Below are 19,743 nucleotides of genomic sequence, written 5' to 3'. Positions count from 1 at the left end.
CTAGGCCATCACAAGACATCAGTTTGGAGGAATTTGATGATGAAGATTTATCAGAAATCACAGATGACTGCGGAATTGGACTGAACTATGACTCAGACCACTGTGACAAGGTAATGCAATGAGATAGTAATAGTGTGTAAAAACAAGTCAAACAATGTCAATCACATAGCCGATTAGGACAAGAGGGTACCAGGAAGCATCTCGCAGTAGGTAACCTGGACCATCACCATTATTGATGCTGCTATCATTGATATCAGGGTAGTACTACAAGCACATGTGCTAGGAAGGGTTGCACCTTTGGATACGGCGTGAGGGTAGCCCCTGTCCTCAAAATAAAAAGTGATTTGCAGCTTCCAGCAGCTCTTTCTGTCTGACTTTTCTATATAAAGACTTGCCGAACCTCTATTAGTTATCTGCTTACATTTCTGAAAGGGAATCTGTCAAAAAATGTTTGCTATGTAACCTGAGGACACTATGAGGTAAGGGTTAAAACACAGCTTTCAGTATTATGTTACATGTCAAGCTGGATGCTGTTGTTTATTTACAATGAGGGTTTCATCACCTGGGGATTATCATTGCCCAGACTAGGGAAGCATGTGAGCACTGGTCCGACTCCGCCCCTTCCTGTGATAAACAGCTCACTGTCAATAGACAATGTGAATACAAAAGCTGGTGTGGGCAGGGTTAGCTTTCTGAGCTCTGCTGCACTGCTAAATCTAAGAGCTCTGTGTCAGAACCGCTGTACCCACTAAACTAAGTAATACATGAATGCTGCTGTAGCATCTGGGTTTATGCAGTTTGTACACTATGTTACTGGTCCAAACTGTCAATCTTCAGGAATAGCTTGGCCCTGCAAACAGAAAGCCTTGTGGCTGGGAAGTGGTACATTCTTGAAGATGCCAGTGCAGTGAATATTCATTTCTCTTTAGCAGCGGGCACATGCTTTAGCCGTAGCAGCCGGCTCTTGCCTCCTGTGACCTGCTGCTCCCCCTCCCCCGCCATCTTCTGGGACAATAACTCGTGTATAAGCTGAGGATGGGGGGGGGGAGGGCGCTTTCTGCACAAAAAAATGTGCTGAAAATCTCGGCTTATACACGAGTATATACGGTAATATACATTTATTTTTTTCCTGTTTAACAAGTGATTAAGTTCTTTGTTCATCCATCTTGGTGTCTTTAAATGCTTCCAATACTTCCTTTTCAGGATTGTTACCGATTGTGCAGTGAGAATTTCATTTAGCAAAAATCTCCCATCTTTCTTGGACATTTCTGTCTTTTAGCACATCCAGCCACTGGACTTTTCCTACCCTCTTTCTGAATCCATTAAAATATACTTTACTGAAGCCCAACCTTAAAGTTTGAGTCCTCACTGGTCTTCCTCCTCTTCTAATCCAAAATTCGAGGATAATATGATTGCTACCTCATAAATTCCCAGCCACCTTTACTTCCTCTACCATTTCCTTCCTGTAGGTAAGAATTAGGTCCAAGATTGCAGATCCTCTTGTTTTCCCTTGTACCTTTTGAAAGATAAAGTTCTAAGCAAAAGAAGATAATCATTTTCTGGACCCATTACTTTTGCCTGAGAGAGATTCCCAACAAATATCTGGATATCTCCCATGATCACTATGTTGTATTTTTTTGAGAACAGAGAATCTGATGTAAAAAGAGTTCATCCATATCTTCAGTCTGTCCAGGTGGCCTATAGTAAACACCTACAATAGTGTTCTTTTTGTTCTTCTCTCCTTGTATTCTTACCCCAAACAGTTTATGCAGAGCTACCAGTCTCTGAAGATTGGATCTCTGTGGAGATACACGTTTTCCTAGCATAAAATGCAACACCTCCTTCCCTCTTGTTAATCCTGTTTCTAATACATAAGTTGTAGCCTTCAAGGTTCAAGACTTCAAGTTTACATAGGTAAGGGGATTGTTTATCAAGTTATGCTCGCTTGGTAAGGGTAAAATGATGGCGTGTTCAGGTACCATCGATTAAATAGGTCCCGCAGGACTCGGGGCTAATTCACACGTCAGTGATTTTCTCGTACAGGAAAATCGATATGAGTGTCATCAGTGTTTGGTCAGTATGTCAGTTTTTACCATAAGGCTATGTTCACATGTTGCTTTTTTGCTGCACGTTTCTATGCAAATTAAAAGCTGCGTTTTACAGTAGCAACAAAAGCTATGAGATTTCAGATATCTCATGCACACACCTTGTTTTTTTTCCTGACTGAATGGGAAAACTATTGCATTTTTTTTTAAACTGCAGCATGTCACTTCTTTCAGCGTGTTTTCACCCATAGAAAGTAATAAGTGTTAGGGTATGTGTCCACGTTCAGGATTGCATCAGGATTTGGTCAGGATTTTCCATCAGTTTTTGTAAGCCAAAACCAGGAGTGGGTGATAAATACAGAAGTGGTGCATATGTTTCTATTATACTTTTCCTCTATTTGTTCCACTCCTGGTTTTGGCTTACAAATACTGATGAAAAATCCTGACCAAATCCTGATGCAATCCTGAACGTGGACACATACCCTAAAAATGCAGGTATCAGGTTTTGCTGCAATTTTAGTGAAAAAAAGCAGGTACAGCAGTATGTGAAACCCATTTATTTTTGTGATTTTCCCAAGTTTAAACATAATGTCTTAGTCTCCTCACCTGACCATGGCAGTTAGGATTACTACTGTAGTTTAATTACATTAGTGATATGTGTGACACAAACATTGGCTCACGAAGGTGTAAAACTGAACCATACCTGACCAACTCAAGGGCCGACCAAAGTGTGAAAGTAAACAGTGTCCTACGAAATCAGTGCTCTGCCGATGTATTTGGTAAACTATTCCCGATCAATTCAACTCCCCCCGCTATTACATTTGTAATTCTGTATTTTTTCATGAACTTTTTTGTTCTGATTAGTCACTTTTTTCAGCCATAAAAATATTTTTCCACTAAATAATTTAATCAAATTTACATTTTTTCCAAAAATGGTTTTATGATTTCACATATGTCTTGCATTAGTGACCTAATACCTTTCATTGTCATGCTTCTGTGGTGGATGCAAAGCTGTACTTTTGGTATTCTGAAAAACGCAGAAAAAATGCAGCAAAAATACATGAGCTTCTTTACTGCCAAGAGAGCAGGTTTTGCCTGCAGAAAAAAACACAGCAAAAATGTAAAGTGTGAACATAGCCATAGAGTTTGGTCCAAGTTTCATCACTTTTTTTTCGAGAAACAAAATAAAAAAAGTCTTATTTTTCCTATCTAGCAGTTCATGAAAAATGGACAACTGTCAGATGAATAGCCGACGTATCTCTGCAATTTTGCATGGCCCACTTGATCTGTGAAAAATCATTGACATGTGAATGGCTCAGCTTACTATTTTAGATACGCGTGCAATCCATGAAAAACATGGATAACATTCGTAATAAAAAAAACCTGACGTATGAATGAGCCCTTCTGCAGACTTTTTTGTCCTGAAGACACATGAAAACAGTAGTCAGCTATTCTTTTATAGGGAATCTGTTACCAGGTTTTTGGTATGCTATCTGAAACTAGCATAACATAGTGAAAGAGACCCTGATTCCAGCGGTGTAACACTTACTGGGCTGCTTGCTGTCATTTTGATAAAATCAGTGTTTTATTTGCTTCAGATCTAGAAGTTTTCTGAATGCTGAGCTCTGTATAACCCCGCCCACAACACTGATTGGCAGCTTTCTGCCCATGTACAGTGTACACAAAAAGCTACCAAATCAGTGTTGGGGGTGGGATTATAGAGAGATCATGAATATGGAGGACTACCTGGCAGCAGGTTTACTAGTCCTCTAGTGATAATCTTCTGCTAATAAAACAGTGATTTTATCAAACTATACTAAAGGTACCGTCACACTCAGCAACTTTCCAACGATCACGACCAGCGATATGACCTGGCCGTGATCGTTGGAAAGTCCTTGTGTGGTCGCTGGAGAGCTGTCACACAGACAGCTCTCCAGCGACCAACGATGCCGAAGTCCCCGGGTAACCAGGGTAAACATCGGGTTACTAAGCGCAGGGCCGCGCTTAGTAACCTGATGTTTACCCTGGTTACCATTGTAAATGTAAAAAAAAAAAAAACACATACAAGCAGAGCACAGCGGTGACGTCACCGCTCTGCTTTATGGCCGGCGCTGACACAGGATGCAGGAGGAGTACAGGGAAGCGGACGCCGGGGAACGCGACAGACACCGGAATGTAAGTATGTAGTGTTTTTTTTTTACATTTACAATGGTAACCAGGGTAAACATCGGGTTACTAAGCGCGGCCCTGTGCTTAGTAACCCGATATTTACCCTGGTTACCAGTGACCACATCGCTGGATCGGCGTCACACACGCCGATTCAGCGATGTCAGCGGGTGATCCAGCGACGAAATAAAGTTCTGGCCTCCTAGCTCCGACCAGCGATGTCACAGCAGGATCCAGATCGCTGCTGCGTGTCAAACACAACGATATCGCTATCCAGGACACTGCAACGTCACGGATCGCTATCGTTATCGTTGTAATGTTGTTCAGTGTGAAGGTACCTTAAGCAGCACAGTAAGTGATACATCGCTGGAATCAGGGTCTCTGTCTCTACATTATGCTGCGCGCAGGTTAGATGGCCAAAACCTGCTGAAAGATTCCCTTTAAATATATTAGACACAACGGAAATTTTTAGGTGTGTGGACTGTGTCGGGGTGTGATTTGTTCTCACTTTATAGCCTAGAACAGAGGTTGAGTGTTGATTGAGTGAGAAGATTAACCCTTGTAGGTGCACCCCATGTCACATGCCGAGAAGTGTGTATGTGACAATGTTTAACGCTACATTCACACATTTGTGGCTCGGTGTGTAGAAATAAATATGAGGCTATTGAATTTGGTGAGGAAGCCTGCAGCCGGTCCATACATTGCCATTCATAGTCAAATAGTGACCCTCGGATCTGTGAATGTAGCCTCAGGTTATGTTCACACAGAGCTTTTTTTTGCAGTGTTTTTTCCCTCTTGTCAAATGCAGTGTTGGCAGGAAAAAAATGCTTTATGCATTACATATATTTTTGATGCATTTTTATGCATTTAATTGAATGCGTAAAAAAAATATGCCGCCAAGAAGCCGAAGGAATTGACATGCTGCAGCTTTCAATAAATGTGCCGCAGCTAGATTTTACAAATAAAAAAAAGCTACAGCAACAATGCTGCATGTGAACAAGCTCTAAGACGGTGCGATTAGCATTTGTCAAGGTCACCTACCTTTAACATGATTGAAGCGGTTTTAATTGCTGCGTTCATGGTCAGGCCAGATAGCTTTTTTTAATTAATTACTTAGCCTCAGACTCTTTTCTTGAATCCATTTTTGTGAGTAGATTATTATAATCAGCTTATTACAAGAAGTGATTAAAGGACTTGAGAGTTTTATGACTGAAAATTCCCAGACATAATTTTAATCTGATTTCCTCAGTTTAGTAGTACTTATATTCTCATCTAGATACGTAACAAAAGAGTATCGCTCACCAATATTCTCATTTTCCATGTTTTTGTACAAATCTTATAATGATATCATAAATATATTTTGGACTATGTGAGGTTTATTTTCTTCACGTTACTTACATGACAATCCTTCTGAGTTCTAGTTGTATTCTCTACTTACAATGGTTGCTCATGAATATTCAACTGAACTGGGGTCGGCATGGGTAAACAGGCTATTAAACGTTTGATCAGCAATCATACAACTGAATATCAGTCATTTTTTTGCCCAGGTCATACTATATATAAGCGAACCCATATTATTTTCCAGTCTGTCCTTTACCTCTCTTATCTATCAAATATATGTTGATAAAAAGTCAGAGGCGAATCTAATTTTTTTTTTGCCCGGAGGTGGTGGGGCCCAACAAGTCAGTTTGGCTTCCAGTCCTATACATAGCTTAAGCGGTGTGATTAATCGTTATGCAACTGCTCTTAAGCGATTTGCCTACTCACATTACATGCCGACTAGTTGCACTTCCTAAGGGAAGAGTCAGATTGCCTTATTACTTGGACAAAGATCTCAATGCAATGTTCAGACTGGCCATCGACTCATGCGGGACAACATGTATTTCTGTGCAGAAGTCATGCTTGGATCAGGAGAGCCACTGGCCTGTTATGCTGTGCTATCAGGCAACACAGTGTGTAGTAATCAGCGCACATACAGTGATATGGCAATAACCCAAAAACAATAGAACAAGCTCTGAGACGTGGAATCTCTGCAGACTGCAATACCTGAACCTATCCTCACACAACTAAAAGCAGTAGTGGATTGCGCCTAACACTACCTATGCAACTCGGCACTGCCTGAGGAGCTGACTAGCCTGAAGATAGAAATACAAGCCTGACTTGCCTCAGAGAAATACCTCAAAGGAATAGGCAGCCCCCCACATATAATGACTGTTAGCAAGATGAAAAGACAAAACGTAGGAATGAAATAGATTCAGCAAAGTGAGGCCCGATATTCTAGACAGAGCGAGGATAGCAAAGAGAACTATGCAGTCTACAAAAAACCCTAAAGCAAAACCACGCAAAGGGAGGCAAAAAGACCCACCGTGCCGAACTAACGGCACGGCGGTGCACCCTTTGCGTCTCAGAGCTTCCAGCAAAAGAGAATAGCAAAGCTGGACAGAAAAAACGGAAACAAAAACAAAGTAACACTTATCTAGCAGAGCAGCAGGCCACAGGAAATTGCAGTAGCTCAGATCCAACACTGGAACATTGACAAGGAGCAAAGAAGACAGACTCAGGTGGAGTTAAATAGCAAGGCAGCCAACGAGCTCACCAAAACACCTGAGGGAGGAAGCCCAGAGGCTGCAATACCACTTGTGACCACAGGAGTGAATTCAGCCACAGAATTCACAACACTGGCCAGTCCGTGCATTGCGTTGCGATCCTGATCTGAGTTGTACAGCTGCCTATCCTCTTCCCAGGGCCGGCGTCAGCACCCGGCACACCGGGCAAATGCCGGGGCCCTGGGGAGAGGGGGGGGGGGCCACTCATGCTGTCATAGATACAGCTGGGAGAGCAGAGCAGGAGATAACATGCTCTCTCCCCCCACAAAGTCACTGCTGGCTGCGTTCTCTTAACCCCTATGTGCCAGCTCTGACACAAGCATCTTCTCACTCAGTCAGTGCAGCCAGGCAGGCACACATAGGGGTTAACAGAAGGCAGCCAGTGTGACATTGTGGGCGGAGAGAGCAAGTTCTCTGCTCTCCCCCCTGGGTGGCTGCAGACAGTGCTGAAGTTTATCAGGCAGATTCCGAGGAGCTCTGTCCTACTAGTGCCTGAGTGAGTGCAAAGGTATCCAGCAGTGATTGCAGTTGTGGCTCAGTCTGCTGCTGCTGTCTCCGCTGCCTAAAAATGTGGGTGATGTCTGGAGGAGCAGCTGGTGGGGTGCAGCCTGTAGCCGCCCAGCTCACCCAGAATACATGCATGCTGCACCAAACCTGCACCAGTGGGGTAGGAAGAAGCTTAACCCCTTCCCATCTGTATAAAGGTTATTGCTGAACCTTAAAGATAACAATCTGACCCGCATAAATGGGGTTAACCAGATGCCAGGAGGAAGGGGAGCTGCTGCCATGGATAAAACTGAGCTGTGGGCTGTAGGTTGGGGCCCTGTGGCCCCAGGCTGGTGACTGGAGGGACTCTGCCCAGTGCTGGCATGTGGGTGATTTCTGCTCCGGAGTCTCAGCTTCTCTCCTCCAGGTCACACTGTGCAGTCACAGCAACATTGGTTGTGTCTGTCCAGGTCCCAGCAGCTGCCACTGCTCCCACCAAGGACATGGCATCACTTAACCCTTCCCCTGCAGCCACCGGCAACAAATCCACATTATTCCTTGATTAAATCAGGTTCCAACCCAATAGAGGAGCAGACATTTCCTGCTGCCATTAGGGTCCGGGAGGGGGTGACCTGTGACATTGGCTGCCCTGCTACTCTGTAGTGGGGGGTGACAAGTGTAACATGGGGTAACGATGAAGGAGAAATGCACAGGATAATAGTGAGCGCGACAGAGGGCAGTGTATGGTATGGAGCAGTCAGGGGGTGGGCTGCAGGATCCCCCCATACTGTACATGACTGCTCGGGACAGGGAGGCGTTTAATGAGCTTCTAATGACAGGGCACTAATTGGGTCATTAGGGTTTGTGGAAAGGATTCAGCATCAGGTCCCTCATTAATGCCCGAGCCGCCTGTTACTTTGTAGCACAGATCTGTTGGGGCCACAAAACCAAGCAACGTTGTTTATGTAGAAAAGTCTTTGTTTCATAGAAAAACTCAAAACAGAAAAGCACCTCTCCTGTATATATACACTGCACAGAGCCTTTCCTCCTGTATATATACACTGCAGAATCTACAATAGCTGTCACTCATGTAAAAAGTGAAATCTGGCATTGTACTATACATTTCTCTGCCGTATCTGTGCATCATAAATCGGGGTATGTGTTAAAGGGGGGGCCCACTGAGACTCTTTCGCCCGGGGCCCTCGAAAACCTGGAGCCGGCCCTGCCTCTTCCCTTATTCTCTCAATGTTCCATGAAAATCTACAGCCCCAGCCTCATTGAGAAAAGCTATTTGGCACGTGTCTGTAAGTATGTAAATTGTATGTGAGTGGAATCGGCAAGCAGAGCTGTATCCTGACAGTATAGAATTTGGCAAGCTACAGGGTTTAATTTTATAATTAATGCTCCTGCCATAAACACAGATTAAGTAACCTTTAAAGGGGTTGCTCCACAAACAACGTACACTTTAATTAAAAGATCTTGGAATATAAAATGTTTCACAATTGGATGTGTTAAAAAAATGTTCCTGTGCTGAGACAATATTATAAATGTGCCCCTGCTGTGTATTGTGTAATCACTATGTCAGGGGTGGATACTGACAGCTTGAGGCCCCTGTGCAAGAAATGTGTTTGGGCCCCTGTTATGATTAGGCAATTCAGTACCACAGTGAACATAGAGGTCAGAGCACATACAGTGATCTGACAATAATCCAAAAACATAGAACGAGCTCTGAGACGTGGGAACTCTGTTGACCGCAATCCCTAATCCTATCCAACAACACTAGAGGCAGCCGTGGATTGCGCCTAACGCTACCTATGCAACTCGGCACAGCCTGAGAAACTAGCTAGCCTGAAGATAGAAAATAAGCCTACCTTGCCTCAGAGAAATACCCCAAAGGAAAAGGCAGCCCCCCACATATAATGACTGCGAGTAAGATGAAAAGACAAACGTAGAGATGAAATAGATTTAGCAAAGTGAGGCCCGACTTTCTGAACAGAGCGAGGATAGGAAAGGTAACTTTGCGGTCAACACAAAACCCTAAAAACCACGCAAAGGGGGCAAAAAGACCCTCCGTACCGAACTAACGGCACGGAGGTACACCCTCTGCGTCCCAGAGCTTCCAGCAAACAAATAGATAAGCTGGACAGAAGAAAAGCAAACAAAATAGCAAAGGAAAACTTAGCTATGCAGAGCAGCAGGCCACAGGAACGATCCAGGAGGAAAACAAGTCCAATACTGGAACATTGACAGGAAGCCAGGATCAAAGCACTAGGTGGAGTTAAGTAGAGCAGCACCTAACGACCTCACCACATCACCTGAGGGAGGAAACTCAGAAGCCGCAGTACCACTTCCCTCCACAAACGGAAGCTTACAGAGAGAATCAGCCGAAGTACCACTTGTGACCACAGGAGGGAGCTCTGCCACAGAATTCACAACAGTACCCCCCCCCTTGAGGAGGGGTCACCGAACCCTCACCAGAGCCCCCAGGCCGACCAGGATGAGCCACATGAAAGGCACGAACAAGATCGGGAGCATGGACATCAGAGGCAAAGACCCAGGAATTATCTTCCTGAGCATAACCCTTCCACTTAACCAGATACTGGAGTTTCCGTCTTGAAACACGAGAATCCAAAATCTTCTCCACAATATACTCCAACTCCCCCTCCACCAAAACCGGGGCAGGAGGGTCAACAGAAGGAACCATAGGTGCCACGTATCTCCGCAACAATGACCTATGGAATACGTTATGTATGGAAAAAGAATCTGGAAGGGTCAGACGAAAAGACACAGGATTAAGAACCTCAGAAATCCTATACGGACCAATGAAACGAGGTTTAAACTTAGGAGAGGAAACCTTCATAGGAATATGACGAGAAGATAACCAAACCAGATCCCCAACACGAAGTCGGGGACCCACACAGCGTCTGCGATTAGCAAAACGTTGATCCTTCTCCTGGGACAAGGTCAAATTGTCCACTACCTGAGTCCAAATCTGCTGCAACCTGTCCACCACAGTATCCACACCAGGACAGTCCGAAGACTCAACCTGTCCTGACGAGAAATGAGGATGGAACCCAGAGTTGCAGAAAAATGGCGAAACCAAGGTAGCCAAGCTAGCCCGATTATTGAGGGCGAACTCAGCCAAAGGCAAAAAGGACACCCAGTCATCCTGATCAGCAGAAACAAAACATCTCAGATATGTTTCCAAGGTCTGATTGGTTCGTTCGGTCTGGCCATTAGTCTGAGGATGGAAAGCCGAGGAAAAAGACAAGTCAATGCCCATCCTACCACAAAAAGCTCGCCAAAACCTCGAAACAAACTGGGAACCTCTGTCAGAAACGATATTCTCTGGAATGCCATGTAAACGAACCACATGCTGGAAGAACAATGGCACCAAATCAGAGGAGGAAGGCAATTTAGACAAGGGTACCAAATGGACCATCTTAGAAAAGCGATCACAGACCACCCAAATGACTGACATCTTTTGAGAAACGGGAAGATCTGAAATAAAATCCATAGAGATATGTCTCCAAGGCCTCTTCGGGACTGGCAAGGGCAAAAGCAACCCACTGGCACGAGAACAGCAGGGCTTAGCCCGAGCACAAATCCCACAGGACTGCACAAAAGTACGCACATCCCGCGACAGAGATGGCCACCAAAAGGATCTAGCCACTAACTCCCTGGTACCAAAGATTCCAGGATGACCAGCCAAGACCGAACAATGAACCTCAGAGATAACTTTATTCGTCCACCTATCAGGGACAAACAGTTTCTCCGCTGGACAACGATCAGGTTTATTAGCCTGAAATTTTTGCAGCACTCGCCGCAAATCAGGGGAGATGGCAGACACAATTACTCCCTCTTTGAGGATACCCGCAGGCTCAGATACACCCGGAGAGTCGGGCACAAAACTCCTAGACAGAGCATCCGCCTTCACATTTTTAGAGCCCGGAAGGTATGAAATCACAAAGTCAAAACGGGCAAAAAACAACGACCAACGAGCTTGTCTAGGATTCAACCGCTTGGCGGACTCGAGATAAGTCAAGTTCTTATGATCAGTCAAGACCACCACGCGATGCTTAGCTCCTTCAAGCCAATGACGTCACTCCTCGAATGCCCACTTCATGGCCAGCAACTCTCGGTTGCCCACATCATAATTTCGCTCAGCAGGCGAAAACTTCCTGGAAAAGAAGGCGCACGGTTTCATCACTGAGCAATCAGAACCTCTCTGCGACAAAACAGCCCCTGCTCCAATCTCAGAAGTATCAACCTCGACCTGGAACCGAAGCGAAACATCTGGTTGACACAACACAGGGGCAGAAGAAAAACGACGCTTCAACTCTTGAAAAGCTTCCACAGCAGCAGAAGACCAATTGACCACATCAGCACCCTTCTTGGTCAAATCGGTCAATGGTTTAGCAATACTAGAAAAATTGCAGATGAAGCGACGATAAAAATTAGCAAAGCCCAGGAACTTTTGCAGACTTTTCAGAGATGTCGGCTGAGTTCAATCATGGATGGCTTGGACCTTAACAGGATCCATCTCGATAGTAGAAGGGGAAAAAATGAACCCCAAAAATGAAACCTTCTGCACACCAAAGAGACACTTTGATCCCTTCACAAACAAAGAATTAGCACGCAGGACCTGAAAAACCGTTCTGACCTGCTTCACATGAGACTCCCAATCATCTGAGAAGATCAACATGTCATCCAAGTACACAATCAGGAATTTATCCAGGTACTCTCGGAAGGTGTCATGCATAAAGGACTGAAACACTGATGGAGCATTGGCAAGTCCGAATGGCATTACTAGATACTCAAAATGACCCTCGGGCGTATTAAATGCAGTTTTCCATTCATCGCCTCGCTTAATTCGCACAAGATTATACGCACCACGAAGATCTATCTTGGTGAACCAACTAGCCCCCTTAATCCGAGCAAACAAATCAGATAACAACGGCAAGGGGTACTGAAATTTAACCGTGATCTTATTTAGAAGGCGGTAATCTATACAAGGTCTCAGCGAACCATCCTTCTTGGCTACAAAAAAGAACCCTGCTTCTAATGGCGACGATGACGGGCGAATATGCCCCTTCTCCAGGGACTCCTTCACATAACTGCGCATAGCGGCGTGCTCAGGCACAGATAAATTAAACAATCGGCCTTTTGGGAACTTACTACCAGGAATCAAATTGATAGCACAATCACAATCCCTATGCGGAGGTAGGGCATCGGACTTGGGCTCATCAAATACATCCCGGTAATCAGACAAGAACTCTGGAACCTCAGAAGGGGTGGATGACGAAATTGACAGAAATGGAACATCACCATGTACCCCCTGACAACCCCAGCTGGACACCGACATGGATTTCCAATCTAATACTGGATTATGGACTTGTAGCCATGGCAACCCCAACACGACCACATCATGCAGATTATGCAACACCAGAAAGTGAATAACCTCCTGATGTGCAGGAGCCATGCACATGGTCAGCTGGGTCCAGTACTGAGGCTTATTCTTGGCCAAAGGCGTAGCATCAATTCCTCTCAATGGAATAGGATACTGCAAGGGCTCCAAGAAAAACCCACAACGCCCAGCATACTCCAAGTCCATCAAATTCAGGGCAGCGCCTGAATCCACAAATGCCATGACAGAATACGATGACAAAGAGCAGATCAAGGTAACGGACAGAAGAAATTTTGACTGTACTGTACCAATGGAGGCAAACCTAGCGAACCGCTTAGTGCGCTTAGGACAATCAGAGATAGCATGAGTGGAATCACCACAGTAGAAACACAGCCCATTCAGACGTCTGTGTTCTTGCCGTTCAACTCTGGTCAAAGTCCTATCGCACTGCATAGGCTCAGGTTTAAGCTCAGGCAATACCGCCAAATGGTGCACAGATTTACGCTCACGCAAGCGTCGACCAATCTGAATGGCCAAAGACATAGACTCATTCAAACCAGCAGGCATAGGAAATCCCACCATGACATCCTTAAGGGCTTCAGAGAGACCCTTTCTGAACATAGCTGCCAGCGCAGATTCATTCCATTGAGTGAGCACGGACCACTTTCTAAATTTTTGACAATATATCTCTATCTCATCCTGACCCTGACAGAGCCAGCAAATTTTTTTCTGCCTGATCCACAGAATTAGGCTCATCGTACAGCAATCCTAGCGCCAGGAAAAACGCATCAATATTACTTAATGCAGGATCTCCTGGCGCAAGAGAAAATGCCCAGTCCTGAGGGTCGCCATGCAAAAAAGAAATAATGATCAAAACCTGTTGAACTGGATCACCAGAGGAGCGAGGTTTCAAGGCCAGAAATAATTTACAATTATTTTTGAAACTCAGAAACTTAGTTCTATCACCAAAAAACAAATCAGGAATAGGAATTCTTGGTTCTAACATAGATTTCTGATCAATAGTGTCTTGAATCTTTTGTACTCTTGCCGAGAGCTGATCCACACATGAAGACAGACTTCTAATGTCCATTGCTACACCTGTGTCCTGAACCACCCAAATGTCTAGGGAAAAAAAAAGGCAAAACACAGTGCAGAGAAAAAAAAATGGTCTCAGAACTTCTTTTTTCCCTCTATTGAGAATCATTAGTACTTGGGCTTCCTGTACTGTTATGATTAGGCAATTCAGTACCACAGTGAACATAGAGGTCAGAGCACATACAGTGATCTGACAATAATCCAAAAACATAGAACGGGCTCTGAGACGTGGGAACTCTGTTGACCGCAATCCCTAATCCTATCCAACAACACTAGAGGGAGTCGTGGATTGCGCCTAACGCTACCTATGCAACTCGGCACAGCCTGAGAAACCTGCTAGCCTGAAGATAGAAAATAAGCCTACCTTGCCTCAGAGAAATACCACAAAGGAAAAGGCAGCCCCCCACATATAATGACTGTGAGTAAGATGAAAAGACAAACGTAGAGATGAAATAGATTTAGCAAAGTGAGGCCCGACTTTCTGAACAGAGCGAGGATAGGAAAGGTAACTTTGCGGTCAACACAAAACCCTAAAAACCACGCAAAGGGGGCAAAAAGACCCTCCGTACCGAACTAACGGCACGGAGGTACACCCTCTGCGTCCCAGAGCTTCCAGCAAACAAATAGATAAGCTGGACAGAAGAAAAGCAAACAAAATAGCAAAGGAAAACTTAGCTATGCAGAGCAGCAGGCCACAGGAACGATCCAGGAGGAAAACAAGTCCAATACTGGAACATTGACAGGAAGCCAGGATCAAAGCACTAGGTGGAGTTAAGTAGAGCAGCACCTAACGACCTCACCACATCACCTGAGGGAGGAAACTCAGAAGCCGCAGTACCACTTCCCTCCACCAACGGAAGCTTACAGAGAGAATCAGCCGAAGTACCACTTGTGACCACAGGAGGGAGCTCTGCCACAGAATTCACAACAGGCCCCATCATTTTATGGCAACCAAGCTATAAATATATACAGTACAGAGCAAATGTTTGGACACACATTCTCACTTAAAGATTTTTCTGTATTTTCATGACTATGAAAATTGGAAATTCACACTGAAGGCATCAAAACTATGAATTAACACATGTGGAATTATATACTTAACAAAAAAGTGTGAAACAACTGAAAATATGTCTTCTATTCTAGGTTCTTCAAAGTAGCCACCTTTTGCTTTGATGACTGCTTTGCACACTCTTGGCATTCTCATGATGAGCTTCAAGAGGTAGTCACCGGGAATGGTTTTCACTTCACAGGTGTGCCCTGTCAGGTTTAATAAGTGGGATTTCTTGCCTTATAAATGGGGTTGGGACCATCAGTTGTGTTGTGCAGAAGTCTGGTGGATACACAGCTGATAGTCCTACTGAATAGACTGTTAGAATTTGTATTATGGCAAGAAAAAAGCAGCTAAGTAAAGAAAAAGGAGTGGCCATCATTACTTTAAGAAATGAAGGTCAGTCAGTCCGAAAAATTGGGAAAACTTTGAAAGTGTCCCCAAGTACAGTTGCAACAACCATCAAGCGCTACAAAGAAACTGGCTCACATGAGGACCGCCCCAGGAAAGGAAGAACAAGAGTCACCTCTGCTTCTGAGGATAAGTTTATCAGAGTCACCAGCCTCAGAAATCGCAGGGTAACAGCAGCTCAGATTAGAGACCAGGTCAATGCCACACAGAGTTCTAGCAGCAGACATATCTCTACAACAACTGTTAAGAGGAGACTTTGTGCAGCAGGCCTTCATGGTAATGTAGCTGCTAGGAAACCACTGCTGAAGACAGGCAACAAGCAGAAGAGACTTTTTGGACTAAAGAACACAAGGAATGGACATTAGACCAGTGGAAATCTGTGCTTTGGTCTGATGAGTCCAAATTTGAGATCTTTGGTTCCAACCACCGTGTCTTTGTGCGATGCAGAAAAGGGGAACGGATGGACCCTACATGCCTGGTTCCCACCGTGAAGCATGGAGGAGGAGGAGGTGTGATGGTGTGTGGGTGCTTTGCTGGTGACACTGTTGGAGATTTATTCAAAATTGAAGGCATACTGAACCAGCATGGCTACCACAGCATCTTGCAGTGGCATGCTAGTCCATCTGTTTTGCGATTAATTGGACCATCATTTATTTTTCAACAGGACAATGACTTCAAACACACCTCCAGGCTGTGTAAGGGCTATTTGACCAAGAAGGAAAGTGATGGGGTGCTACGCCAGATGACCTGGCTTCCACAGTCACCAGACCTGAACCCAATCGAGATGGTTTGGGGTGAGCTGGACCGCAGAGAGAAGGCAAAAGGGCCAACAAGTGCTAAGCATCTCTGGGAACACCTTCAAGATTTTTGGAAGACCATTTCCGGTGACTACCTCTTGAAGCTCATCAAGAGAATGCCAAGAGTGTGCAAAGCAGTCATCAAAGCAAAAGGTGGCTACTTTGGAGAACCCAGAATATAAGACATATTTTCAGTTCTTTCACACTTTTTTGTTAAGTATATAATTCAACATGTGTTAATTCATAGTTTTGATGCCTTCAGTGTGAATTTACAATTTTCATAGTCATGAAAATACAGAAAAATCTTTAAATGAGAAGGTGTGTCCAAACTTTTGCTCTGTACTGTATATTACATAGTTTCCTCTCTTTATGCATATTACCGTCCGTTATTACACAGTGCTCTCTGTTGTTATGTACAACACTGCACCTTACATATCGGTTTTCGTTATTTTTGTTACTTATAGCTCCCTATTCTTTATTACATACCATCCTCTCTTGTTGAATATAAACAGAAATGCCTGCTGATGGAGTATGGGAAAACTTATTTTCTAATGGAGGACTGTTCTTCTGGTTAGATGCTGCCCCATCAGCCGTCATGTTATTTCTAACAAGAGAGGACTATGTAATAAAGAGAGGGCGCTGTGAGTAACAATAACGAGAATACACTATGTAAGGGATGGTGCTATATATAATAAGACCTAATACTATGTAATAATGGGATAGCACTGTACATAACAACATAAGATGTTATATAATAAGGCACCAGAGAATGGTACGTAATAATAATGGTACGTAATAAGGGAAGCCCTTTTCATAATACTGGGCCCCTTCCTGTGATAATGTCTCCCAACCTGGTATATATGTTCCTATCTTGGTATAATGTGCCCCATCCAGGTATATACAGTTGTGCTCAAAAGTTGACATACCACGGCAGAATTTTTGCTCTCTTGGCCTTTTTTCAGAGAATATGAATGATAACACCAAAACTTTTTCTCCACTCATGGTTAGTGGTAACGTGAAGCCATTTATTGTCAAACTACTGTGTTTTCTCATTTTAAATCATAATGATAACCCAAAACATCCAAATGACCCTGATCAAAAGTTTACATACCCTGGTGATTTTGCCCTGATAATAAGCACAACAGAAGTTGACACAAATGGTTTTGAATGGCTACTAAAGGTTACATCCTCACCTGTCACCTGTTTGCTTGTAACGGTGTATGTGCATAAAAGCCGAGTGAATTTCTGGGATCCAGACAGACTCTTGCATCTTTCATCCAGCCACTGACGTTTCTGGATTGTGAGTCATGGGGAAAACAAAAGAATTGTCAATAGATCCACGGGAGAAGGTAGTTGAACTGTATAAAACAGGAAAGGGATACAAAAAGATATCCATGGAATTGTTAATGCCAGTCAGCAGCGTTCAAACTGTGATTAACAAATGGAAAATCAGGGACTCTGTAAAAACAAAACCACGGTCAGGTAGACCAACAAATATGTCGTCCAAAACTGCCAGGAAAATTGTTCGGGATGCAAAGAAAAACCCAGAAATAACATCAGCTGAAATACTGGACAGTCTGAAAACTAGCGATGTGGCTGTTTCAAGATGCACAATAAGGAGGCACTTGAAGAAAAATGGGCTGCATGGGAAAGTCACCAGAAAAAAGCCATTACTGCGCAAATGCCACAAAGTATCTCACCTACAATACACAAAACAGCCCAGAGACAAGCTTCAAAACTTCTGGAACAAGGTAATTTGGAGTGATGAGACCAAAGTTGACCTTTTTGGCTACAGCCATAAACGTTACATTTGGAGGGAGGTCAAGAAGGCCTATGATAAAATGAACACCATTCCTACTGTAAAGCACAGAGGTGGATCGCTGATGTTTTGTGGATGTGTAAGCTACTAAGGCACAGGAAACTTGGTTAAAGTTGAAGGAAAGATGAATGCAGCACGTTACTAGCAAATACTAGAGGCAAATTTTAAATCATCAGCCCCGAAGCTGCGCATAGGACGTACTTGGACGTTCCAACATGACAACGATCCAAAACACAAGGCCAAATCGACCTGTCATTGGCTACAGCAGAACAAAGTGAAGGTTCTTGAGTGGCCATCTCAGTCTCCTGACCTCAATATCATTGAGCCACTCTGGGGAGATCTCAAGTTTATGCTAGGCCGCCCAGAAATTTACAGGAACTGGAGGCTTTTTGCCAAGAAGAGTGGGCAGCTTTACCATCTGAGAAAATAAAAAACCTCATCCACAACTACCACAAAGACTTCAAGCTGTCATTGATGTTAGAGGGGGCAATATACAATATTAACAAATGGGGTATGTGAACTTTTGATCATTTGGATATTTAGAGTTGTAATTATGATTTAAAAAGTGGAATCACAGTAGTTTGACAATACATGGCTACACCCAACTACTAACCATGAGTGTAGAAAATGTTTTGGTGTTATCATTCATATTCTCTGAAAAACGGCCAAGAAAGCAAAAATTCTGCCAAGGTATGTAAACTTTTGAGCACAACTGTATGTCCCCCATCCTGGTATAATGTTCCCCATTCATATATATATGTGCCTCAACCTGCTATAATGTGCCCTATCCTCGTGTATATATTTATGTTCCCATCCTGGTATACTGTGACCCATCCTTGTCTATATGTCCCCCATCCTTGTATAATGTGCCCCATCCAGGTATAATGGGCCTCATCCAGGTATATATGTCCCCCATCCTGGTATAATGTGCCCCATCCAGGTACAGTGGGGCAAAAAAGTATTTAGTCAGTCAGCAATAGTGCAAGTTCCACCACTTAAAAAGATGAGAGGCGTCTGTAATTTACATCATAGGTAGACCTCAACTATGGGAGACAAACTGAGAAAAAAAAATCCAGAAAATCACATTGTCTGTTTTTTTAACATTTTATTTGCATATTATGGTGGAAAATAAGTATTTGGTCAGAAACAAAATTTCATCTCAATACTTTGTAATATATCCTTTGTTGGCAATGACAGAGGTCAAACGTTTTCTGTAAGTCTTCACAAGGTTGCCACACACTGTTGTTGGTATGTTGGCCCATTCCTCCCTGCAGATCTCCTCTAGAGCAGTGATGTTTTTGGCTTTTCGCTTGGCAACACGGACTTTCAACTCCCTCCAAAGGTTTTCTATAGGGTTGAGATCTGGAGACTGGCTAGGCCACTCCAGGACCTTGAAATGCTTCTTACGAAGCCACTCCTTCGTTGCCCTGGCGGTGTGCTTTGGATCATTGTCATGTTGAAAGACCCAGCCACGTTTCATCTTCAATGCCCTTGCTGATGGAAGGAGGTTTGCACTCAAAATCTCACGATACATGGCCCCATTCATTCTTTCATGTACCCGGATCAGTCGTCCTGGCCCCTTTGCAGAGAAACAGCCCCAAAGCATGATGTTTCCACCACCATGCTTTACAGTAGGTATGGTGTTTGATGGATGCAACTCAGTATTCTTTTTCCTCCAAACACGACAAGTTGTGTTTCTACCAAACAGTTCCAGTTTGGTTTCATCAGACCATAGGACATTCTCCCAAAACTCCTCTGGATCATCCAAATGCTCTCTAGCAAACTTCAGACGGGACCGGACATGTACTGGCTTAAGCAGTGGGACACGTCTGGCACTGCAGGATCTGAGTCCATGGTGGCGTA

General features: G+C 43.9%; 1 protein-coding gene across 1 annotated transcript in view; it reads left to right on the top strand.

The window, feature by feature from the left end:
• MAPK8IP2 (mitogen-activated protein kinase 8 interacting protein 2) overlaps positions 1-19,743 on the top strand; it is a 106,220-nt gene that overhangs the window by 34,465 nt on the left and 52,012 nt on the right. The window contains exon 2 of the mRNA XM_069765497.1: positions 5-110. Within this exon, the coding sequence (XP_069621598.1) occupies positions 5-110 (106 nt within the window). The remainder of the gene's footprint in view (positions 1-4; positions 111-19,743) is intronic.

The sequence above is a fragment of the Ranitomeya imitator genome, chromosome 4 (genome assembly GCF_032444005.1).
Source record: "Ranitomeya imitator isolate aRanImi1 chromosome 4, aRanImi1.pri, whole genome shotgun sequence".
Lineage (NCBI taxonomy): Eukaryota > Metazoa > Chordata > Amphibia > Anura > Dendrobatidae > Ranitomeya > Ranitomeya imitator.
The sequence above is the reverse complement of the archived record's forward strand: the minus strand, read 5'-3'. Positions and strand labels throughout refer to the sequence as shown.